Raw genomic sequence first — 26,660 nt, forward strand, 5'->3', positions numbered from 1 at the left:
TGGCACATCGTTAATACATCAAGGAAGACAATTGGCCTATGTTTCTGCTATGCTAAGATAGCATCATGCTCATCAGCTCAATCATGAGAAATTTGCCAAAGTCATGCTAATCCACCTTTACTCATTTCTGCTGAACTCTACTCTCACATCACCAGACATTCCCACGGAGGAAAGCCTTGTATTCATTCTAAACCACAAAGAAAAAAGAAAGGTGGTTCTGGAGGTTGGTTCTGGATGGCTTTGCATCTGTCATTTGAGTTATTAGCCCAAATAGTTACTGTCAACTGTGTTATTAGCACAATTAGCTTACTCTCAATTGTGATGATAGCTCAAATAGCTTACGATCACCTGTGTTGTGTCATTAGCACAAATAGCTTAAAACTGGGTCATTAGCACAAATAGCTTACTGTCATCTATGATGGTAGCACAAATAGCTTACTGTCATCTGTGTTATTAGCACAAATAGCTTACTGATATTTGTGTTGTTAGCACAAATAGCTTACTGGCATCTGTGTCATTAGCACAAATAGCTTAAAACTGGGTTATTTGCACAAATAGCTTACTGTCATCTGTGTCATTAGCACGAATAGCTTATGGTCATCTTGTTGTGTTGCCAGGTTCCTTCATGCTAGTGAACGGTTCAGGCAAAGCGTCGGGCCAGAAGGCTCATCTCCTCATGCCCACGCTGAAGGAGAACGACACGCACTGCGTGGACTTCCTCTACAGCCTGTCCAGCCGCGACGGAGCCAGCCCTGGAACACTCAACGTCTACGTCAAGGTACAGGAAAATGTACTTGTACTTACCCTTTTTTTTTGTCAATACTACAATGTAGAAATACTACATACTATACTATACTAATTACATAGATGTCCTGCTTTCCAAATGTATTGTAATGTAATGTAATGTATCGGGATTTCAAACAAATTTGGGATATCGTTTTATATTATATAACACTAGCGCCGGGTCACTGTGAAATTAAACTCAATCTCCCGTGATCCTTTGTGCGATGACGTCATCAGGAAGCTTCAATGCTTCTATCTCCGTTGGCTTCTATGTATTGCTCTGCAAAGAAGCAGCTTTATCTCGGAAAACTCTTAAGGCCTGTCCATACTTTGACCGAAACCGCCGTTTTCGGTCAAAAGGGTTTTTTCAACTATAAAATTAAATTCCTCAAAAGTTCTGGAATGCTTTTTCTCAGAACAATAGTTCTGAAATTTGCACAAGGAGATGTTGTGACTCGCCGAAATCTAGTTCGGTGAAACGGCAAACGTGATTGGTTGGTTGGATCACATGTGCGTTCACAAGAAGACGGGTGCTGGTGGCCACAGCACTGTCCCAAATCCAGCAGATTCCAGCTGCAGTGGCTCGGACCCCCGCCGGCTAGATGTGCTTGCCTCCTCCTCAGCTGCACAAAGCAGGGCAAAATCCTCCTCCTCCTCTGCCTCCTCGTCTTCCTATCCTCCTCCATAACCTCCACAATACGTGCCACCGCTTCCAACTTTTCCATCTCTGCCGTCGCTGCTGTTGTTGTCTCTCTCTCTCTCTCTCTCTCTCTCTCTCTCTCTCTCTCTCTTCTCTCCTGTTCTCTTTCTCCTCACAATGCGTTTCGCCGCCTCCTACACCACACGCAGCGTGGTGTACGCTTTTCCCCGAACCCCCCGAACAGGAGCGAAGTATGAACATCCGACGCTTTTTTTTTCGGAAAAGATAAAAAATAAAAAAGTTTATTTTTCAACCGAAAAGTTCGGTTTTGTCGAAGTATGGAGAGGACTTTACTCGTGGTAAACATGTTTCTTTTCCGTGTAAACATCCTGATCTATATCACAACATATAGTCACAGCGTGCGCAGCGAGCTTGTACAATATGTATGCTATTTATAATTATTATTTATCATTTGGAACAAATTAACACAAATATGTGACCGAGGCTGGAGAAAAGGTCCTTATGTCTGCATTGGTCTTTTTTCAGATTTTTGCAGATCATGAAAGTACAGAATATAAGCTTTCAATTGACGTGTCATTCATTAAAATCTGAATATATTTGATGAAGATATGCTTATTTGAATGTAGTTAGACCTCGAACCAAGAATCTGAGTAAAGGCCTCTCAAGGTTTGTCACACTACTGGCAGGTAAGGGGTGTGAACAATGGATTGTTAACTCCACCCCTCACCCGCCCTAACCTATTGGTGGTGATCTGCAGTTGAAAGACCAAATGCATAATTATAATCTAGGGGGTCCTTGGCATGAAAACATGTAGAAATGATTTGGAATGCGTTTGTAGAAGAATGACCAGTGATCCTGTGTCCAGGTGAATGGAGGATCCCAGGGGAATCCAGTGTGGAACGCGTCCAACACAGTGACCGAGGGCTGGGTCAAAGCTGAACTCGCTATCTCCACCTTCTGGCCAAACTCCTACCAGGTAGCTCCCACTTCAGCACACACACACACACACACACACACACACACACACACACACACACACACACACACACACACACACACACACACACACACATATGGACTGATCATATAGCCGATCTATCAACTCATAGCAGATATATCATATTATTGCGACCGAAGGTCGCAGTTTACCATGAGCGTCACAGCTTGTCCGTGTTCGTGTAGACGTGTATACGGCTTAACCCCAAACCCATAGACAGTAAAAATGTGTCATCATGATGTCATCATGCTCTGATGTCACTGTGATGTCAGGGGAACACCTCTACCGGAATGGGTTTGACGCTCTGACATCACGCTCTGGCTTCACTGTGATGTCACACTAACATAATCCGTTTTATGCCCATATATAGAGTTCACTGATGTCATCGATATTAATGATGCCCTGTTAAAGAGATTCCTGTGATGCCAGGGGGAACAAATCCCTTCTATGCCCATATATGGAGATATGAAGATCCCTGTGATGCCAGGGGAACAAATCCCTTTTATGCCCATATATGGAGATTAGAGTTCTCAACAGGCCTGAAAATTAAGGCCCGGCCCTAACTGAGCCCGACGGGGCAGACCCGAGGCTCGGCCCGACCCTAACTAGTTTCATCATATTAAGCCCGAAGCCCGAGTGAAGGAAAATAAATAAATAAACAAACGCCTCCAGGTGGCGCCACTCCGCCACCGCGGTAAATGGTAAATGGTGCATTTATATAGCGCTTTTAATCCAAAGCGCTTTACATAGATTGTGCATTACATTCACCCATTCACACACACATTCATACACCGGTGGCGGAGGAAGCCATGCAAGGCACCAACCTACTCACCGGAGGCAATTAGGGGTTCAGAGTCTTGCCCAAGGACCCTTCGACATTAACTCAGGGGGAGCCCGGATTTTAACTGGGAACCCTTCGGGATTTATACCCTTCGTGCTCTAATACCAGTTTCTCTACCCCTGAGCTATGCCGCCCCGGTGACCGTACCATGTGTTATTATAGCTGAGTAGTAGAGAGAGTGACATTAGCCTACCTTTCCACTTTTGGTTCGGCAATGTTAGCATGTTCTCTCATGAAGAAAAGTTTGATCCTTAATCCTCCTCATCTTGTTCACATGGTGCAACGCATGCATCTGTCTGCATGTGCCGTCTCTGTCACTCAACTCTCTGTGCGTCTCTCCTCCACTTTCTTTCGTTTCGTTTCGTTTCGGAGTCGACCTGTCAACCCCACCATCGTATAGCTGCTGCTGTCGCTGATTTATGACCCTGGCCTGGATAAGAAGCACTGATCTGCAAGTTCTAAACAAGTCAGATCGTGATGCAAAGCAGACTACAGTGGGTTTGTAGATTGAATGGTATTTTGGTGCGCAACACCAGTCTACTATTAAGTATATATCAGCAGCCTGCTCCCAGCATCACACTGTCTCTGACCGCGGCTCTCTGTCTCTCACTCACTCTGCTCTGCCTTGTTTGCTGCCAGTGGTGTGCTCGTGCGGTCACATAGTAAATAAGTGAGTGAAACACCAGTCAGCGCCATGTTCTCTATCTTTATTAAATATATTATTAAATATATTAATTATTAATATATTAAGTAAAAAAATTAAACTTTTTTTTTTTTTTTTAACAGAACCCGAGGCTCGGCCTGGCCCGACTAATTGGCATACATTTTGAGCCCGGCTCGGCCCGAATACGTCGGGTCGGGTCGGGTAGGGTCGGGCTCGGGCAGAGTTTGAGAACTCTAATGGAGATCCCTGATGTCCACATCACACCCTTTAGGGCGAAATCGCTTGTCGCCGTAAGGCGTCTTACTACTAGTAGACACATCGTATTATAGCAGATTTATCGTCTTATATCATCTTTTAGCAGATCTCTCATCACTGCAGTGTGATGTCATCACCTCAGTGTGATGTCATCATTTTACAACCCTGAAAAATCTCTCTCTCTCCCTCTCCCTCTCTCTCTCTCTCTCTCTCTCTCTCCTCTCTCTCTCTCTCTCTCTCTCTCTCAGGTCATCTTTGAAGCGGTTTCAGTTCAAGGTCATCCGGGCTTCATTGCCATCGATGACATACGAGTCCTGGCCCATCCCTGTAGTAAGCATACACTGTGTTTGACGTGGTGTGTGTGTGTGTGTGTGTGTGTGTGTGTGTGTGTGTGCGTGCGTGCGTGTGTGTGCGTGCGTGCGTGCGTGCGTGCGTGCGTGTGTGTGTGCGTGCGTGCGTGCGTGCGTGCATGTGTTTCTCCTAATATGTGACAAGGCTGCAACCCTGCTGAGCATCATCTGTCTTCACACGCACGCACGCACGCACGCACACACACACACACACACACACACACACACACACACGGATGCGAACAGATTGGGAGGCTAGCAGACAGATTGAATTATTATTACAAAACTCACATTAGCCACTTCAGCCTATATATACACATGTCCCATTTCCAGTGTTGGGTATCGTTACTTTGTTTATTACCCGGCTTGGTTGAATGCTTGATTCTGATTGGTCAAGCGCTGAAATCAGAGGTCCAATATTCCCTGATAACAGACCGCTCCGCTCTATAACAGACCGCTGCTAATCAAAGACTCAGAGCACCTGCTGCAGTCAAGCTGCACTGCGTGAATCTTGTGCCGTATCCAACATGTCAGCCATGTAAACGAACACACAGCGACATTTAGAACTAAACGTTCTCTCAAGTATGTTTTTAAAAATATTTTAAACGAGAAATAGACGACGGAGTGTCAGAAAATGGATTCTATCTAATCAGCACTTCCTTGTTTTCCAAGGCGACCGTGCCGTGCTAGGGCGACGCCCAGCGCAACACTTGTGGAACACTTCCAGCCGTCTGTAAACAAGGAAATACTTTGTTTTGTTTTTAGTTTTGAGTCAAATTATTAATTTTATTAAGTAGCCGGGTAATAAGCGGGATAATGAATGGCTCCTTGGTGAATGACGATATATAACATCCCTTTGGCCTGATAACTCGCCTCTGCTAGCGCCTTGGGGAGTTATCAGTCCGTCGGTCTGTTATATATCGTCTTTCATCGCGGAGCCATTTCCTTATCCCTTACATAGTAACTTGTTAAGTTACTATACAAATAAAAAAGGATAAAAAAAAGATGTTTGTAACCTCCAGTTTGGTCATGGAACAGTTTATATCAAATATAGTCTCGCGTGGCCAGACTGTTGACTCCGTAATTGCAAATGCTCCCGTCATACAGTCTGGAGTAACGAAAGAAGAATGATGAGCACCCGGTTAAAGCGGAAGTGAAGCCTCCTCCCCCACTTCCGTTTCCGTCTCACATCGCACACTTTTATCCTGATATGAATACAAATCATCTAAACTTGCTGCTTAGCAGAAATGACATTTTAAAATATATGTTCTTGAACGGAAATGCCAGCTTCCGTTACTCGCCGTTCAGGAGCTGCTGTTCCAGACTCTATATAGCATTCTGAGATTGTGGAATAGTTGCCTGGGTACGCAAAACTATTATGAAATATAATTCTGTTTCCTGTGTGTGTGTGTGTGTGCGTGTGTGTGTGTGTGTGTGTGTGTGTGTGTGTGTGTGTGTGTGTGTGTGTGTGTGTGTGTGTGTGTGTGTGTGTGCGCGCGTGCGTGTGACAGGGAAAGCGCCTCACTTCCTCCGGCTACAGAACGCGGAAGTGAACGTGGGACAAAACGCCACGTTTCAGTGCACCGCCGGCGGGAAATGGTCCCAACACGATAAACTATGGCTACAGGTAACATAACATGGTCCCAACACGATAAACTATGGCTACAGGTAACATAACATGGTCCCAACACGATAAACTATGGCTACAGGTAACATAACATGGTCCCAACACGATAAACTATGGCTACACGTAACATAAGATGGTCCCAACACGATAAACTATTGCTACAGGTAACATAACATGGTCCCAACATGATACATTATGGCTACAGGTAACATAACATGGTCCCAACATGATACATTATGGCTAAAGGTAACATAACATGGTCCCGACACGATAAACTTTGGCTACAGGTAACATAACATGGTCCCAACACAATAAACTATGGCTATAGGTAACAAACTATGGCTACAAGTAACATAACATGGTCCCAACACGATAAACTATGGCTACAGGTAACATAACACGGTCCCAACACGATGAGCTATGGCAACAGGTAACATAACATGGTCCCAACACGATAAACTATGGCTACAGGTAACATAACATGGTCCCAACATGATAAACTATGGCTACAGGTTAGGCCTGTCACGATTCACGAAAAAATCGATTTAAATCGATTTAATTGGGGGACGGTAAAATCGATCTTTTAAAAAACGAATCGCGATTCGACCAACAGAGGGCGCTCTCGAGTTAAACTTCATTCCTTCTTCAACGTCTCTGCGTGTTCAACGTCTAACGTCAGGCAGACGCAGCGGCAGCTACAGTAGGAAGGCTCACTCACTCACAGGCTCACAGCTGCCAGCGTACCTTGTTGCAGCTGCAGAGCAGAGTTCCGCGATTTTGATTGACAAAGAGAGCAGTTAGTTGAGTGCTGTGTCATTACTTTGCTGCTACAGAGCATAGCACTAATCAGTGCTAAGGGCTAACAACAACAATGCTACGTACAGATGCATGTGACAGTCTCTGCCACTGGTTACAATGTGGAAACAACGTTTCTAATGAAAACAAGAATTGACACAAGTCAATATATAAGCAGGTGAAATGGTGTGTTAGAAAGTCAGGGACTTTGAACAGTCTATCCATAATGAGACACTAGGTCTTGACTTTGATGAAGTATTGATTTTGAAAAGAGGGTAAGAGTTGTTGTTATGCCTTAGTTTGTGCCTGGCTTACAGTACAGTTGGCTTGCTATGTACCACAGAAAAAAATGTATTCTTTAATACAGTATTGAAAAGAGGGTAAGAGTGTTGTTTAAAAAAAGAACAGGATTTGACATTTAAGAATTGATAAGTTTACACTATTCTGTCATTTGCTACTTGCTACTGCATATAGAGGATAAGAGAACATCTAAAACATACAGGATTCCTTGTAAGAGAAGACAAGTGAACTGAAATTTAATTTATGTTTTTTGTCATTTGATAGTTCTACTGTATTGAAAAAAACGTGACATCGTGAATCGTGAACCTTGAAACGTGATTCGAATCGTATCGTGAGTTGAGTGAATCGTGACAGGCCTACTACAGGTAACATAACATGGTCCCAATAAGATAAACTATGGCTACAGGTAACATAACATGGTCCCAACACGATAAACTATGGCTACAGGTAACATAACTTTAGTTACTAGTTACTTCAGATTATTACTGTTACTACAGATATAAATTATTATATTACCAGTAAGACTCCCTAATCGGGAGATAAGCGACCGTCAGGTCGCAGCGTGATTTTAGGGCAAAATGTGTAGGAGCAGTGTCCAAAAATGTGGTTAAAAAAATCGGCCTGATGGTGGCGCTATATGGGACATCCATATTGATGAGATGAGTGTAGACATACTGTGTACCGATTTGCGTGATTTTAGGGCAAAATCTGTAGGAGCAGTGTCCAAAAATGTGTATGAAAAAATCGGCCTGATGGTGGCGCTATATGGGACAGATCCATGTTGATGACATGAGTGTAGACATAGTGTGTACCGATTTGTGTGATTTTAGGGCAAAATCTGTAGGAGCAGTATCCAAAAATGTGTTTTGCAAGAATCGGCCTCATGGTGGCGCTAGAAGAGGGCCATGTGAGAAATGAGGGGTGGGGTCTCCGCGTTGCCTAGGCGGACGAATAGGTACCGGCCCCGGCTCTCCCGGAAGGCTCCTAGCCCGAGTTACGGCATTTTATGTGAGCTGCAGTGGAGGGGGTCCTCCACTGGGGGCGCCACCACTTTGGCATCCGTTCTGGAGCACCAGGAGTCGGTGGTCCCCGGGAATTCCCCGTGAGCAGCCCCGTTGGGGCGGTCATTTGGTCATTTTTGCACATTTGGTCATTTTTTACATCTGCTCTGGGGGTCCTTGGAGGTTGTAGTTTGGCAGGCAAGGAGTGTGTGTGCAAAATTTGGCATGGATCGGGGCAACGGTTGCGGAGATATGAGCAGGGCAATAGTGTGACGTGTGAGGTGTGACAGACAGACAGACTGACGGACGGACGGACGGACGGACGGACGGACGGACGGACGGACGGACGGACGGACGGACGGACGGACGGACGGACGGACTGACTGACTGACTGACTGACTGACTGACTGACTGACTGACTGACTGACTGACTGACTGACTGACTGACTGACTGACTGACTGACTGACTCACAGTTTGTGGAGGTTTTGATAGTAAGTGCGACCTGACGGTCACAATAAAACATACATGAATCCACTTTAGCCCTATTTTATATCTTGGCCATTTGAAAATAGACGATCTAGAAGCTCACAACGCATCGCATAGAGACACGTTGTGAGCTTGTAGATCTGCTATTTTCAAACATTTTGTACTTTTACTTTTGGTACTTTAAGTATATTTTGATCCAATACTTTCATACATTTACTCAAGTACATTTTGAATTCCAGACTTTTCCTTATAAGGGTGCCCTCACACCAAAGTACCTATGAGAGTGGAATCCGCGTTCCGCCAATGCATTTCAATGAGAGTGAAGCGGTTTCATGCCAGCAGAGGATTTCTGCAAAAAACGCTCCCTTATCATTGAAATGCATTGGCGGAACGCAGATTCCACTCTCAAAGGTATTTTGGTCTGAGGGCACCCTAACAGAGTATTTCTATATTGCAGTATTGATACTTTTACTTAAGTAAAACGTCTGAGTACTTTTACCACCACTGGTCCCAACATGATGGTAAATGGTGCATTTATATAGCGCTTTTATCCAAGGCGCTTTTCATAGATTGTGCATTACATTGACCCATTCACGCACACATTCATACACTGGTGGCGGAGGAAACCATGCAAGGCACCAACCTGCTCACCGGGAGCAACTAGGGGTTCAGAGTCTTGCCCAAGGACTCTTCGACATTAACTCAGGGGGAGCCCGGATTTGAACTGGGAACCCTTCGGGAACCCTTCTTGCTCTAATAATGGTTTCTCTACCCCTGAGCTATGCCTCCCCTGATAAAATATGGCTACAGATAACATATGACTGTAGTGAAGTGCAGTGGTGTAAAGCAACAAATTACATTTTTGAGGCATTTGTACTTTACTTGAGTATTTCCAATTTCCAATATTTTTACTTCTACTCCACTACATCTCGGATCCAAATATCATACTTTTACTCCACTACAATTATTTGAAAACTTTAGTTCCTACAGTTACTTTGTAGATTTGTATTTATTATTACAAAACATACATTCACATCTTCAGCCCATTTGAAAATAGATGATCTACAAGCTCACAATGCGTCGCCATGTGACACATTTAGAGCTTGTTTTCAACATTTATTTTGAAAACAGACATGTATTAGACATTTATTTTTAGACAAACTTGTGAAATGAGTAATTTAACCTTTGGTACTTTAATCATATTTTGATGCCAATACATTTTTACTTATACTCAAGTCAGTTTTGAATTCCAGACTTTTACTTGTAACAGAATATTTCTACATGGAAGTATTGATACTTTTACTTAATTACACAATATTAAGTACTTTTTTTCCACCACTGGTGAAGTGGTTTCCGTTGACGATTATAATTTGTCTCTAGTCAGATCATTTAATGCAAAAAAAAGAAAAAAAAGGACAATGCTCACACACACACACACACACACACACACACACGCACACACACACACACACACACACACACACACACACACACACACACACACACACAGACACACACACACACACACAGACACACAGAGAGACCTGCTCTGCCTTGATTAGAACATGTACTGTTTCACCCCACTAACTCCATCTCTGCTGTTACCGTGCGTGCGTGCGTGCGTGCGTGCGTGCGTGCGTGCGTGCGTGCGTGCGTGCGTGCGTGAACACGGCACAAGGGTTTGGGGTTGGAGTTACTGCATGCCTGATTTATATACTGAGTTGATTTATAACAAAAATAGCTGCTCTATGACTCTGGGATCTGCACATTTTTGGCATTAGGATTAGAGTGAAAAAAATGCCATAAAGTAAATTAAACAAAAAATAAAATAAAACAGCATTCATACGCAGTATATAATAATGTAAACGTGTGTGCGTGTGTGCGGTCAGAGGAGACATGCTGCCGTAGATTGGATCAGGGAATATTTGTCTGCCCAACAGTTATTTCTTTCTCACAAAAACCGTAGGAGTCTCAGCAGATCACTCCCAAGCCGCCATTTAAACAAACTAACCAAACAAAGCAAAGCCTTCCCTGCTCACACCTTTAACAAAGAAAACAATGCAATGCTTCCGTCCTCACACCTTTAATCAGACCAGGAAGAAAAGAAAAAAAAAAAGAAAGAAAGAAAACAATCACAAACACAGACCTCCCCAGTGGCGTCAGTTCAGAAAAAGCTAAGGTATGGCAACATGACTGGAATCTTTGCGCGCGTGCAAGACACCAGTCATGTTGCCATACCTTAGCAACAGACATTTATTTTAATCTATCTAGGTCGTCCTCAGACGAGCCCTCCATCGTTGTTTCCAGTCATCTCGGTTCTCCATACATCTGGCCAGCTCATTGGTGTTCTGTGTCCCTACGTCTTCCTTGAGTACGTCCACGTATGTTTTTGTGGGACGTCCTCGCGACCGGTGCCCATGTGTTGGCTCCCACAGTACCAATTTGCTGGCTGGAAGCTCCTGGTGTCTTTGGCAGTGTCCAGCTAGTCTCATTCTTCTGGTGGCAATTTTCTCGCTTACCCTTGGTATACCCTCATACAGGCTCTTGTTGGTAACATGTGCACTCCTGTTGATGTTGAGTAATGCACGCAACATTCTAGTGTAGCACCCATTTAGAGACTTCTGCAGGGTTGGCTTCAGGGTCCAGCATTCACTGCCATATAGGAGAACAGACTCCACTGTTGCGAAGAAGAAGCTGAGTTTGATTTGGCGGGGGAGGTTTGAGTTCCATACACTGTTCATGCCGTTCAGGGCCCTCCAAGCGAGTGCCTTCCTTACTTTAAGGTCTTTCTCAGTTGAGTCGACCCATGCGCCCAGGTACTTGAAGTCCTTGACTTCCTTCAACACAGCTCCTTCTGTTGTTGTCAGAGGTGAGTGATCAGGTAGGTTATAGGTGATAACCTCAGTTTTCTTAGCATTTAGCCTGAGACCAACTTTGGCACACTCTATCTCCACCCTGTTCAGGAGTTCTTGTGCTTGTTCCATGCTGTCGGAGAGCAGGCTGATGTCGTCCGCATAGTCCAGGTCTGTCAGAACTACTGCGGGATGCCGCCTTGACCTCCTTGGTGTTAGCGTGAAGCCAAGCTCTTGTTCTCGTCCACCTATGGCTTTCCTGAGCGCATAATCTAGAACTATGATGAAGAGGTAGGGGGCTAGGGTGTCTCCTTGCATTACACCAGCTCGGATGTCAAACACCTCACTGCTGCCATCCGGGGTCACCACTTTGGCCCTTGTTCTTGCGTACATGGTCTCGATAGCCCGGAGAATGTTGGGAGGGACATTGTAGGCCTCAAGGATCTTCACCATCTTGCTTCTGTGGATAGAATCAAAAGCCTTTTTGAAGTCAATGAAGCACAGTACAGCTGCTAGGTTGTCCTTTTTCACCTCCTCTATTAATCTCCTTAATGCCAGGATCTGTGCTACGGTTGTTCTCTCCTCTCGAAAACCATTTTGGTTCTCTCTCAGGTGAGGGTCGATGGCATGCCGTATCCTGTTCAGTATCATTCGGTTGAAGACCTTAGCAGTGATACATGTCAGGCTGATGCCTCTGTAGTTGTCTGGCTTTGAGAGGTCCCCAGCTTTAGGCACCGGGATGATGTTAGACAGAGACCATATTTCAGGTTGCTTGTTGTGCTGTAGAGCATTGTTGCAAAAGTCTAGGATGAGGTTGTCTAGGTCGCAGTTCTTCAAGACCTCTGGAGGTATGCCATCCGGCCCAGCGCTTTTTCCCTCTCTCAGGGTGGATTTTGCCCTGGCGAGCTCGCTGATTGTGAAGGGTCCATCGTTGATGTTCAGGCCCTGGAGGACTGTTGGTATATTTTCCTCCACTCCCTCTTCCACTGATGTTCCCAGGAGCCTTTGGAAGTGGTCGAACCATGTTGCCACTCTCTCCTCTGGGCTGTGTCCCTCAACCTGGCCCTCCTTGGCCCTCTTCCTCCCTGTCATCTCATTTATTACCTTCCAGGCCTCCCCGTATTGCCTTTCCCCTTGCGCTGCCTGCACTCTTCGCACACTTTCCATCACTTCCTCCCCTTTGATGGTGTCGTAGGTGCTGAAGAGAGACTGTTTGGCTTCGTTCAGTGTCTCGCGACCCTCCTCTGTTGGTTCACGCTCAAAGTTGAGTCGTGCTTCCTCCATCCTGCCTTCCATCCTGCCTTTATTTTAAGAAGTTCATTTTATTCCCCCCCCCCCCCCCCCTGGGAATATACCATCTTGTCAAGATTGGGAGAATAACAAGGTGTAAAGTGACCATTTTGTATTTTTTTAATGTTTTACACATATTTAATTTCTTTGCTAAATAGTTACTATATCGATTTTAAATCATTGAATCGAATCGTATCGTATCGCCATGAATGAACCAATATCGCTCATGTATCGCATTGTTAACCATGTATCATGATGCGTATCGTGTCGCTGTTAAAATGTATCGTTACACCCCTAGTGTCCTTACAATTTACAATTTAGGCATTTAGCAGACGCTCTTAATCCAGAGCGATTTACAATAAGCAAGGTAATACATCAATACAATAAGCAAGGTAATCGATACATCAACATCGATACATCAAATGCATAGAAATATCAATCTAGACAAAATAACGTAGGTAGACCGAGCGCCTAATCAGTAAAAAAAACTTTATTTAAAACCTAAACAAAAATGCTATCTAGCTTTCATATTATGGTCATTGGGGGTAAGTGAGTGCTATGGTAAATGCTATGGGCTTCGGTGGAGTCTGAAGAGCTGAGTCTTCAGGCCACGGCGGAAGTCTGATTTAGATTTAGTTTTAGTGTTTTGAATAAAGTTCAATTTAGTCATAGTCATATTTTAGACCAGGGGTTTTCAAAGTGGGTGACGGGGCACCCTGGGGTGCCGCGACGGCAGTCCAGGGGTGCCGCAAGATTATTTGATAATATTTGGAATTTATTTTGACACTTTTTCAGTCAGTTCTAACCAATGTTTTCCTCGCAACATAATCACTAAAATATCCTCACTGACACTGTCGGGCAGAAACCTCATATCTCCAAGTTTCAAATGTGTACGTCTTTTGGTAAATCAAAGCCCTGCTTCATCATACAAGACTGTCGCACAAAACTAGTGCAAACAGCCGACCTAGCGTTGTGTGCTTGTAGATCTGATGTTTTCACTAGTTTAGTACATTTTATAAATAGATGATAAAACGAACGGTTTTGGACATACAAGGTTTCCACCCGACAACAACAATATGCTATAAATATAAGGTGAAAATATAAAGTGAAAATTATAATGTAGGGGTGCCTCGGATTAAACAAATATATTATATATATTTATAGCATATCATCGTTGTCGGGTGGAAACCTTGTATGTCCAAAACCGTTCGTTTTGTATTTATCATCTAAAAAATTTACTAAACTAGTGAAAACAGCAGATCTACTAGTTTTGTGCAACAGTCTTGTATGATGAAGCAGGGCCTTGCTTTACCAAAAGACGTACCCATTTGAAACTTTAAGATAGAAGGTTTCTGCCCGACAGTGACGATATTTTAGTGATTATGTTGCAAGGAAAACATTGAGATAATAGCCATTTTGGTTAGAACTGACTGAAAATAACTTCTCAGTATCATTCGGTTGAAGACCTTAGCAGTGATACATGTCAGGCTGATGCCTCTGTAGTTGTCTGGCTTTGAGAGGTCCCCAGCTTTAGGCACCGGGATGATGTTAGACAGAGACCATATTTCAGGTTGCTTGTTGTGCTGTAGAGCATTGTTGCAAAAGTCTAGGATGAGGTTGTCTAGGTCGCAGTTCTTCAAGACCTCTGGAGGTATGCCATCCGGCCCAGCGCTTTTTCCCTCTCTCAGGGTGGATTTTGCCCTGGCGAGCTCGCTGATTGTGAAGGGTCCATCGTTGATGTTCAGGCCCTGGAGGACTGTTGGTATATTTTCCTCCACTCCCTCTTCCACTGATGTTCCCAGGAGCCTTTGGAAGTGGTCGAACCATGTTGCCACTCTCTCCTCTGGGCTGTGTCCCTCAACCTGGCCCTCCTTGGCCCTCTTCCTCCCTGTCATCTCATTTATTACCTTCCAGGCCTCCCCGTATTGCCTTTCCCCTTGCGCTGCCTGCACTCTTCGCACACTTTCCATCACTTCCTCCCCTTTGATGGTGTCGTAGGTGCTGAAGAGAGACTGTTTGGCTTCGTTCAGTGTCTCGCGACACTGAACGAAGGGAAACATTGAGATAATAGCCATTTTGGTTAGAACTGACTGAAAATAACTTCTCGTGGTACCCCTTGACTGCCGTCACGGCACCCCAGGGTGCCCCGTCACCCACTTTGAAAACCCCTGGTCTAGAGTTTAGTTGTTGACAAAATTGTCAGTGTATTTAGTCACATGATTTTAGTTTTACCGTAATTGCTGGACTATAAGCCGCACCTGAATATAAGCCGCACCAGCTAAATTTAGAACAAAAAACAAATGTTTACATATATAAGCTGCACCTGACTATAAGCCGCAGGTGACCTTCCTGCTTCCTGCTAGAGCGCCCCTGGTGGCCATTAGCCATATAAATCTATATATAAATCCTTGTTAAAGACCATTGTAAAACTAACAAACTGGCCGCTAGCTGTAAAAATCTCTATATAAGCAGTGCCGTTGTATAAGCCGCAGGGTTCAAACCATGGGAAAAAAGCTGCAGCTTATAGTCCAGCAATTACAGGTAGTTTTTATTCCAAAGATCAGTGAAAAAAGGTAGTCGGCACTCGACAGATATATATGTTTTAATAAACGTTAATCCCTCTCTTCTCTCCTGCATCGTGTCCCCTCCAGCAATGGGACGGTAAGGACACGGCCCTCATGGTCACCAGGGTGGTCAACCATCGGCGCTTCTCGGCGACGGTGAGCGTGGGCGACACGTCGACGCGCAGCAACAGCCGCTACCGCTGCGTCATCCGATCCGACGGCGGCTCCGGAGTCTCCAACTACGCTGACCTCAACGTCAAAGGTAAAAAATGTGCAATTTGTGAAATTGCAAGTGTGGTTGCTAGGGTTGCCACCTTTCAGAAATTTAAATAAGGAACACCTCTTCTGGGCACGCGGTGCGTGCGTTCCGTGCGCGTGGCACAGCCGCCGGCCGGCGAAGAAATGCAGTCCCAAACCCATGAAATGCATAGAATAGTTATAACTATAACACACAACATGGTATAACCTATATTGTATTTTTGCTATGTTTGATTTGTTCTTTTCTTATTTAAATAAAAAATGAGAACTTCCCCATAGGGGTGCTGTAACACCTGCAGCACCCTAGTTCCCATGCTGTTCCCACGCTCCTGCACAGTGGCCACTGTGCCAAAAAATCACATTCACTTTCTCTTTCAGCGGAGATGCGTGGAAGCAAAGAAAGTCACCACAGTTTGATTTGATCATTGCTTTAGTCAATTATGAAGGGATTTTAAAAATTAAAACGTCTCCATATTGCTTGGGAAGTCTACTTCGCAGAGAAACCGTGGCCTTTGCGATTCGCTGATCGCGGGATTTCACATCGCGATTTCAGTTTGAAAACGATTAACCAGATCTAGCACTAGTTCTTTTCTGCTTTTAAAGCGCACGGTGTGCATCTGCCTGGTGGAAGGAGGAAGTTCAGTGATCACTGACTGTAACTAGGCAACGGTGATTGACAGCGACATGCAGTGCATATGCAGACAGGGGCCGGGCGGAGAGGAGAGGAGACGAGACAGTAGGCAGAGCGTAGAGCGCACCGCAGCGACTGCGAGCCGCCGCACAGGCGGTCCTTCGTGCCTCTCCCTCCTTTGGCTGTCTTTTCCTGTGTTTTATTTCATTCATTATTGTTAAATTCTGTGTTGAGGTTTGTGTGACAGACCTTTATGGGGCATTTGGTTAAATACGGAACAAACCGCGTTCCGTATTGGTTCAATACGGAACGCATCTTTTAATTGTCCAATACGGAACGATTCCGTATTATACGGAACGGGTGGCAACCCTAGTGGTTGCCCCGTGGTTCAAATCATATTTGAGTTTTGGGAAGTGAATTTCCATTATGTTGGGGGCTATGTTTGTTTACCAGTAAGTGCTGCATCTTGAGCATTGCAATGCATTACTGGGCTGATTTGACCTATGTGGGACTGCTTTTAGTGTGTCAATGAACAAAGTTCATCCAGATGCCTGGGGATCCCCATAATACTGTATGCGTATAAGGGGTACCCTAACAGGGCATCTATAAACCCTAACAGGGCCTAACAGTGCATCATCTGGTAATGCCCATACTGTATATGGACATTTTATATATCCATATACATATATGGACTTAATATTAACGTTTTCAGGGGGAATGCCCATATATGGACATATATGGTCTCATGTGGTCTGTGATGTCAGTCATCTCCATATTTGGGAAAAGTTAAAACTTTAATTAAAGTCAGTGGGGAAAATTAATTCACTAATAAATTAATATCAATTAAACAATGCAACTTTTCTCTTAGCAAATTGCTAATTCCTGATGAAGTCGATTTGACATATGGCCCGAGTGTGTGGCGCGAAAACTGTGGGAGGAGTAGGGGTCAAACTTTTAGTTACTCTAGAAACAGAGAACAAAGTTTCCCCAGAACTATAGACCACACTAACTATCGTCGTTGTCGGGTGGAAACCTCGTATCTCCAAGTTTCTCCAATGTTCTTTCACAAAGTAAAGCCCTGCTTCATCATACAAGGCCACCGCTCAAAAGTAGTGAAAACAGAAGATCTACAAGCACACAACACCTCGCGGTGCGAGGCGGTGTGTGATTTTGTCAACTATAAAGGTTAAAGGGATATTACACTTTCAAAAAACTTTTTGTCATTGTATGGTCTAATCAGGCTTGTATGAACACCCTGAACAGTTTTTAGTTTTCTTCATTCAGTATTTAGATATTTGATGTAAAAGTTATCTGGCCCTCCAGGCCCAGGGCCTCTCCCGACACACACTCATTGTAACTTCAAACTCCATTTTAACCATGATAGATTCATTAAAAATACCCATTATTTTTTCTGGTGACTCAAACTACCCTCCTAATACGTGAGCAGGCCGTGTTTTTTCCATAACGTTTTTCATGTATTTTTAATAATTCTTTGTGAAAATGGAAAAAATTAAATACAATAAAAATATATAAAAAATACATGAAAAACGTTATGGAAAAAACACGGCCTGCTCACGTACTAGGAGGGTAGCATGAGTCAGCAGAAAAAATAATGGGTATTTTTAATGAATCTATCATGGTTAAAATGGAGTTTGAAGTTACAATGAGTGTGTGTGGGGAGAGGGCCTGGGCGTGTTGGAGCTGGTAACATTTACATCAAATATCTAAATACTGAATGAAGAAAATTTAAAAACTGTTCAGGGTGTTCATACAAGCCTGATTAGACCATACAATGTCAAAAAGTGTTTTTGAAAGTGGAATATCCCTTTAAATAACAAATTGAGCTCCCATGTCCCTCGCAAAAATGCGGGCAAAATGTTTGACAGCTAGGGTAATTTTCAGTCTCATTCACTCACTATACACTATACTATAAAGGAAAAAATTACTCCCCAAAAGACTGTGAAAAGTGATGACTCATCACTAAACCATCGTTTTGTTGTCCGTTTTTAGCCCAAGGAATGTTTTTGAGACTGAGAAACAGACCTTTGCTCTCGCGATCACGGAAGTATCTGATTCGCCCCAACTACAAGTAAATTCAACAGGCTTTATTGGCATGATATTTGAGTGTCGCCAAAGCACAATTATGACACCAACAACAATTTACAATTTAGGCATTTAGCAGACGCTTTTAATCCAAAGCGACTTACAATAAGCAGGTAATACATCAATCTAATAAGCAAAATAATAAGTCAGTGCATCAACAGCAATACAACAAATGCATAGGAATATCAATATAGAAAAACAAAAACACAGGTAGAGCACGCACCTAAGCAGTAAACATACTTTTCTAAAACCTAAAAAATGGTCTTCGAGGGAAGGGAAGTGTTACAGTAGTGCTATGGTTTCAGGTGGAGTCTGAAGAGGTGAGTCACGGCAGAAGCTAGGGAGTGAGTCTGTTGTTCTCAGGGCAACAGGGAGTTTATTCCACAGTTTGGGGGCCAGGAGGGCAAACTGTCTCGGACGAGTGGATTTTTGTCCTGGGGTTTTTAACGAGGTTTCTGTCAGCATCCCTGTGTTGGCTGATCTGAGTGAGCGGGTGGGGTTGTAGGGGTTGATCAGGTTTTGGAGGTATGGAGGAGCCGTACCTTTGGCTGCTTTGAAGGCCAGCATCAGTGTTTTGTATTCAGTGCGGGCCGCAACCGGGAGCCAGTGGAGGGAGCGGAGAAGGGGGGAGACGTGAGAATCTTGGCCGCTTGAAGAGGCATTTTGGATCAGTTGGAGAGGCTTGAGTGCACATGCCGGGAGGCAAAAGAAAAGAAAAAAAGAGCCTACATCTGGCCTAGATATGGCCTACATCTTGGCTCCCATTGTCCAAGCTTCGCAGGGCGCGCTGTGATTGGCCAGCGGGACACTTAATGAAATTAACTCATAAATAGCACCGCTCATTTCACACTAGGTGTGATTTGTATTGCATTCCGGGTCAGCTCTGGTCACCTCCCAGTACAACAGTGTCAGACTGTGGTTGTACAGGTAAGCTAACAGCACGATTGTGGAGAAAATAACATTCATGCAAAATGCTTGTACCCTGAGTGTGCGTGCGTGCGTGCGTGCATGTGTGTGTGAGACATTACACATAACAGCAGGAACCAAGATCTAATTTCCCAGTGGTTGTAGAATTCACTCTTTCTTTACCCCCCCCACCTCTCTCGCTCTCGCTCTCTCTCTCTCTCTCTCTCTCTCTCTCTCTCTCTCTCTCTCTCTCTCGCTCTCTCTCTCTCTCTCTTGCTCTCTCTCTCTTTGTTCTTTGTGTTGTGAATGTTTTGATTAAACTATTCTTTGTGCTCAGACGCTGGAAACAACTCTGTGTGTGTGTGTGTGTGTGTGTGTGTGTGTGTGTGTGTGTGTGTGTGTGTGTGTGTGTGTGTGTACGTGTGTACGTGTGCGTGTGCGTGTGTGTGTGTGTGTCAGTCACACACCTGTGAGCAGCCAACTCCCCCAGGCCTCTTACCGGTATAAGTAACGCACGCACGCAAAAGACGCACGCACGCACACACACACACACACACACACAAACAGTGCACAAAGGACACAAAAAGAAAGGAACAAAGAATAGAAACGAAAACAAAGCGACAGAAGAACGGAAAGAATACAGAAGGGAAAGAGAGAAAGAACCAGGGGTACGGATGGGGGTCCGCATGGATGGGGGTCCGCGGCCAAAAGCATGTCAACGTGGGCGTCCGCGGCACAGACGTCACTTTTAGAATCGGCCTCAAGTTTTAATGGGTTAAAGCAGGGGTCTTCAACAGGGGGTCCGGGACCCCTAGGGGGTCCCCAGAGTTACTACAGGGGGTCCTCCAAATTGTTGAGCGATATCCTAGAACATTTTTCTTCTCCTTTTTTATATTATATAATTATATATCCATATCCATATTCCGTGAACTTTGGCCAAAAATAGCAGATCTACGAGCTTGTAGATCGGCTATTTTCGGCAAAGAGCTTTGGTGTAGAGGGGAAAAAGAGCAGACTAAGTACAGAGTGAAAGCTCAAGTGTATTAAAGGGGGCCTGTCACCTAAAGGGTTACTGTCACTTTAAGAATCATCTTAAAAAACAATTAATATTTTTTATGATGTCATTGTGGGGATGCGCAATTATAAGCCAATCAAATTAATTGTCTGTATAGCCTGACTGTATGACTTACTGTACTGGTCAGCTGTTGTTGGGCAGATTACACTGAGACAGTTTCAGACTGTTTCAGGATCCACACTGGAGAGAGACCACATGACCTATTGTATCATACTATTATAATTTAATAGAGAGACCACATGACCTACTGTATCATACTAATATAATTTAATAGAGAGACCACGTGACCTACTGTATCATAATTTCTGGGCTGACAGCGGACCTTTAAGTATTGACGGTTCAAGTGGTTAAATATCTGAAAACACACATTGATATGAATCCAAAATACACTGATGATCGTGTGTCAAAAGATGAAACTATATGGAAACAGGTTGTGGTGGGGGTCCCTGCTTCATCTCTCTCTCAACTAAGGGGTCATTGGCCTGAAAACGTTGAGGACCCCTGGGTTAAAGCAAACTAATTGCCTCCATCATTCTCTACAACATTGTCTCACTCCCCAAAAGGCATATTAGTGACCAAACTTCAACATGTGCCTTGAAGGGGTGGGGTCAAATAAGGCATAAGTTGACTTTTCTGGACTTCCACCTTTAGCAAACGCGCAACTCCAGTTCTCAGCTTTTTTTTGACGATCAGTAAAAAAGAAATGGTTGAAACGTCCGAGGCGAGCCGTCACACAGGAACGCGGGAGGCGCCGCCGAGCGAGGTTCGGCGAGCGAGTTGCGTGGCGAAGTCCGCTTTGAGCCAACTCAGCGCCGTTGGGTTACGTCCCGATAGGCACAGAATCATAAATCATATATTCCCCTATAGTCATCTTTTTTTATCCTCCCTACAAGCATTATGTGACTCCCTCTGTCTCTACAATTCAGAGAACGTGGTACGTGGGTTATTTCAATCCATCAGACTGCAGGTTGTGTGCAACGCAGGCACAAGGCTAATAATTGACCAATTGGTATAGCCTATACAGCGCCAGGATGAAGTGACTGACCATGAAATAAAATGAATTTATTTAACCGTGCCCCAAAATTCCCCTATAACAATACAACCCTTTTTTAATATACATATTTAACCCGAATCAAACACATCTATAATCGATCAAACCGTTTGTGTATGAATGATTAGCCTATCTGTTAACACTCGGGTGACTGGAAAAAAAATCACTTCCACTCTGACTGCATTTATCAGTCAAATTGACTGGTAAATTCTCTCCCTTTTGGCCCAGGAGAGCAATACCTCCAATACCTCCTCCCCTGCTGCCAGCGGGGGTTCTATTGTCTTCCAAATGTGAATTAGCATTTCAATTGACCTCTCAAATGGGGAGCACAAAAGGTGTGAAATTCTCTCCTTGCTTCTGGGAGGGGGAGGAATGGGTGAGACCTGTCTTTATGACCGATAACTAACAGTCTGAGTGGTATAATGGTATATTATTTCATACTTGGGAAACATTTCAGAAAAAAAAAAAAAAAAAAAAAACACATGTCTTGAGTATTTAGGAAAAGTCAAGGAAGGGGACATTTCTGAGACCTTCACGGGGAGAGTTATTGCACTTTGTGATCTCAAAATCGGCCAAAATTACCTATTAGTCACCTGTGTGTTAACACGTATGGTGCCAATCCCGAGTTATATATATATATTTTTTGCTCTCCCTACTCTCCTTACTTCCTAGTTCCGGTTTCGGCATGATCGCGATCACGAAATGCATGTTTGACTCCCAGAACAGCCCACGGCAGCTCCCATGGCAGCCATGTTTGTTTACATTTGAAGAAACACTATATCCTACATCTTTTGAATGCCTGAACGGATTTCCAAGCAGATTTCTTTGTTTGAAAGCTGTGAATGGCGTGCACACGTTCGTGGTGCATCATCCGTGCATTATCAGTGCATGACCCGTGCACATCGTCCACATTAAAAGGTAAGAATCTAAAGATTCTGGCAATTGAAGACATTGAAGATTTTAATGCTTGGCAGCCAGCAGGTTAAAAAATATCTGTCTCTTTCTGTCTGTCTTACTCGCAATAGTAGCCTGAGTAAAAACTGTAGTACTTATATTATGAGCTCTATTTTGATTGTCTAAAGTACCAGCTCTTATGCTTTAACTTGTGACCTGGAGGCGTGGTGTTTGGCCACTCAAAACAGCCAACTCATCCAGGTCTCAGGTGTGTTTCTCAATCTTTTTTGGCTTGAGTACCCCCTTTCCATGAATTCTGAATCCAAGTAACCCCTTTACCCGACAACAACATTTTGCTTATCAAACTGCAATTAAACTAAATAAATAAATAGTGGTATATGATGCTATGATAACCCCCCATTTCAAGAATATAAAATAACAAATAAGAAATGGGTTGAAAGAGTTTCAAACAGTGCCTCCTTTTCTCGTTTTCAACACTGTGGTAATAACATTTCAGTCAAGTGTTCATGTCAGTAATTTCCAAACAACTTTAAAACACATCCCAGTTGCCTGGTATGTAATTTGGGTTAACAACTCAGGGTCATATCACGTTTCTCCATGTGTCTTCATTAAACATAACAGTAAATGTTTTTTCCCCTCCTAATTCAGTTGTAGTTAATTCTTGAACTATGAACAAGCAGGATTTATACTAGTTTTCTTTTTTGAGGGCATTTTCTGAGTACCCCCTGCTGTACCTCCGCGTACCCCTAGGGATACACGTAACCCCATTTGAGAAACACTGGGTTAAGGCATAGGATCTACTTAAAGGACAACTCCGCTCATTTTCCTACTTATATTGATCCCAAAAGACTGTCCATGGGGTCTATTAGGCACAATTGCCCCTGCATGTTGTCCAGTTTCCCCAGCAGAACCCAGCAGCTCTCATAGCATAGAGTGGAGTCTATAAGCCTATCGCCTTTACACTATTTGTTTTGGTCAAAAGTGTTTTTATTTTTCATGAATGTGGTACTAATTGTTATTACAAACACATCCATGTCATCGTTGTCCCACACAAGCCACCACACTCTGCTAAACAGATGTTTTGCTTGTATGTGTTTTACCAAGTCCCGGAAAATATGCCCTGTGATTGGCCAGTACAGTCCCTTTGATTGGCAGTTGTGCTGAATGCTCACCACAAAACATGATTTATGAGACTGTGGTGGCTTGTGTGGGACAACCAAGGCATGGATGTGTTTGTAATGACAAATAGTAACACATTCATGAAAAACAAAATCACTTTTGACCACAACAAATAGTGTAAAAGCAATAGGCTTATAGGCTCCACTCTATGCGAGCTGCTGGGTTCTGCTGGTGAAACTGGACTTTACTTTACTTTATTATGGATCCCCATTAGCACTTGCCTAAGCATGGCTATTCTTCCTGGGGTCTGTCACCACATACATTACACATCACGTACAACCACATACAGTACAACAGATATGACAGACATACAATAGTTCACTTACAAAAGTTAAGAAGTACAATTTTGAAAATGAATTTCACATTATTGTACATTTCATGATAAAGGGTTACCCACTTTTTTAATAGATCAGATGAGGACATTTCAGGTTGCCCAGAACAAAGCTGATACAAAGCAGACAATGCAAAAACAGGGGCATTTGTGCCCCTAACCCTAACCCCATGGACAGTCATTTTGGAAGTAGGAAAATGAGCCTAGCTAGAAGTGATTCAGGCAGACTTAAGACAATCAAAATAGAGCCCATAGTGTGAACACGGCATTGTATCACCACAACACACACCAAGAATATCAGATGTACAAATGATTGCTTGTAGATCTGCTATTTTAGGAAACAGCAAGGCTTTTAGTGAGGCGATAAATCAAATGTGCCTTAAACCTCCTGGAGAACTACACACACACACGCACACACACACACACACACACACACACACACACACCCGCACGCTATATAATCTGCAGCCAACCCACCTCGTGTTATTGAAAAGCTTTCCTGCCCGTGAATTACACAGCACTGTGTGTGTGTGTGTGTGTGTATGTGTGTGTGTGTGTGTGTGTGTGTGTGTGTGTGTGTGTGTGTGTGTGTGTGTGTGTGTGTGTTATTAACTGCTGGGTTCCATTGAGCTGTAAAATAGACCTGAAAATGTACTGCAGATAAGAGAGAGAGAGAGAGAGAGAGAGAGAGAGAGAGAGAGAGAGAGAGAGAGAGAGAGAGAGAGAGAGCAGTGGCGTCAGTTCAGAATAAGCTAAGGTATGGCAACATGACTGGTGTCTTGCACACACGTGAAGCACCAGTCATGTTGCCATACCTTAGCAACAGGCATGATACATTTATTTTGCGAAGTACATTCTATTTTCCCCCTGTTTCTACGGTTTCTTGGGCTGGATGTGGCAGCCTGGAACGGTTGTTCAAGTGCAGCTACACTTGGCATGTTAGTAAACGTACCACAATTAACAACAATGAATTGCACCTGTGCAGCTGACCTGCAGAACCTGGGAATATACCATTATGTCAAGATGGCGAGAATAAAAGTGTGGAGAATATAATTATAATACCTTGTTAAAGTGAACATTTTGTAAAATTTAGCATTTGTAGTTAATTTACTGTAATGTAACAACATAATAACCAGAACAGATAGACAAAGAGACATTCATGGATTTATATTTAAAAGTAACTTTTATCCTCCCCCCCCCCCCCCTGGACCCAGGGTATGGCAGCTGCATACCCCTGCCATACCCAATTGACGCCCCTGAGAGAATGGGAGAGAGCATTATAGAGGTGAGATTGGCGAAGGAAAGAATATGGGGGGGGGGGGGGGGGGGTGGGGGGGTGAAAGAGGAAATGTCTGTGATATTTTCTTCTTATTTCTCTTCTCTCCATCCCTTTTCTACAATACTCTTCTCTCTGTTCATTTTCTGAATGATTGATTCCCTCCATTTCTCTCTCTCTCTCTCTCTCTCTCTCTCTCTCTCTGTCTCTCTCTCTGTCTCTCTCTCTCTGCCTCGATCTCTTTAGATTGTAAGGTACAAGATAGCTTTTGGAGTAATTTCCCGTCGCGCACGCATGTGCACACGCGTGCGCACCCGCGCGCGCACACACACGCCATTTCTTTCTGCAACGGTACAGTGGCTGTGTTTTTCATAGGCGAGACATCTCGCTTATAAAATCAAATAACCAGGGTCGCGTTCATAACGTATAGTTTTTAGGGGCGGAGGGCATGTCAACGTAGGTTCCAGGGGGACCAGGCACGTGCACACATAGACATCAAAGGGGGCTTGAGCCCCTGCCCTTTTATCCTTCTGTAAAAAGTGCCCTCTCCAGACCATGAATGCAGTTTTTACTGTGGTGAAAGAACTGCAAATGCCCTCTTTCCATGCCATACCTGAAGGCAGCATTCAAGAGAATTGCCTTGTCTAAACTCTCCTGAACTTGAATGCAGCATCTCATGTTAAAATAATTGCCCTCTCTGTGTAGAAATCCATGCTGTATGCCACCTCTCCAGTATTGACTTTTGTATGCTTAATTTAGTGTGGTATCAAGCATAGCCGACCTCCAAGCTCACAACTTTTACTTTTCGGGTAATTTAAGTACTTATTGATGACAATACTTTCATACTTTTACACAAAAACATTTTGAATTCTGGACATTTACTTGTAATGGAGTACATCTACAGTGCAGTATTGATACTTTTACTTAAAGGCCCGCTGAAACGCCTCAAAATTATAATAGTATGATACAGTAGGTCACCTGGTCTCTCTGAAAACGGTCTGAAATAGTCTGAAACTCATGTCACAGTGTAATCTGCCCCTCACTCCCCAACAACAGCTGACCAGTACAGTAAGTAGTCTAAGTACAGTCAATTAATTTGATTGGCTTATAATTGCGCATTCCCACAATGACATCATAAAAATATTAACTCATATTTTAAGATGACTTTTTAAAGTGACAGTACCCCTTTAGGTGACAGTAATTCCCTTTGGGTGACAATACCCCTTTAGGTGACAGTACCCCTTTAAGTACAAAATGTGAGTACTTTTTCCACCACTGATCAAAACCCACAACCTCTGCGGTGGTGGGCGGATACAGTATTTACTTGTGCCAGCAGAGTGTGCAAGTACTGTGTTCCGTGTTCATGTCGCGTCCTCCGTTTTTTTGTTTTACGCCCGTGGCCAATTAGGGACCAGAATACCTGGTGATGTCACCATCAACAGCCAAAGAGGGACCAGCATTCCTGGTG

General features: G+C 43.8%; 1 protein-coding gene across 1 annotated transcript in view; it reads left to right on the forward strand.

Annotated features, from left to right (window-relative positions):
- The window catches only part of ptprt (protein tyrosine phosphatase receptor type T), a gene marked incomplete at its 3' end in the record, with an annotated part of 244,184 nt that overhangs the window by 16,185 nt on the left and 201,339 nt on the right, over positions 1-26,660 (forward strand). Inside the window, exons 2-6 of the mRNA XM_080727378.1 lie at positions 618-778; positions 2,310-2,420; positions 4,450-4,531; positions 6,063-6,178; positions 15,555-15,729. Of these exons, the coding sequence (XP_080583504.1) occupies positions 626-778; positions 2,310-2,420; positions 4,450-4,531; positions 6,063-6,178; positions 15,555-15,729 (637 nt within the window). The 5' untranslated portion in view covers positions 618-625. The remainder of the gene's footprint in view (positions 1-617; positions 779-2,309; positions 2,421-4,449; positions 4,532-6,062; positions 6,179-15,554; positions 15,730-26,660) is intronic.

This window comes from Nannobrachium achirus (assembly GCF_963921795.1).
Source record: "Nannobrachium achirus genome assembly, chromosome: 6".
In the NCBI taxonomy this organism is placed as follows: domain Eukaryota; kingdom Metazoa; phylum Chordata; class Actinopteri; order Myctophiformes; family Myctophidae; genus Nannobrachium; species Nannobrachium achirus.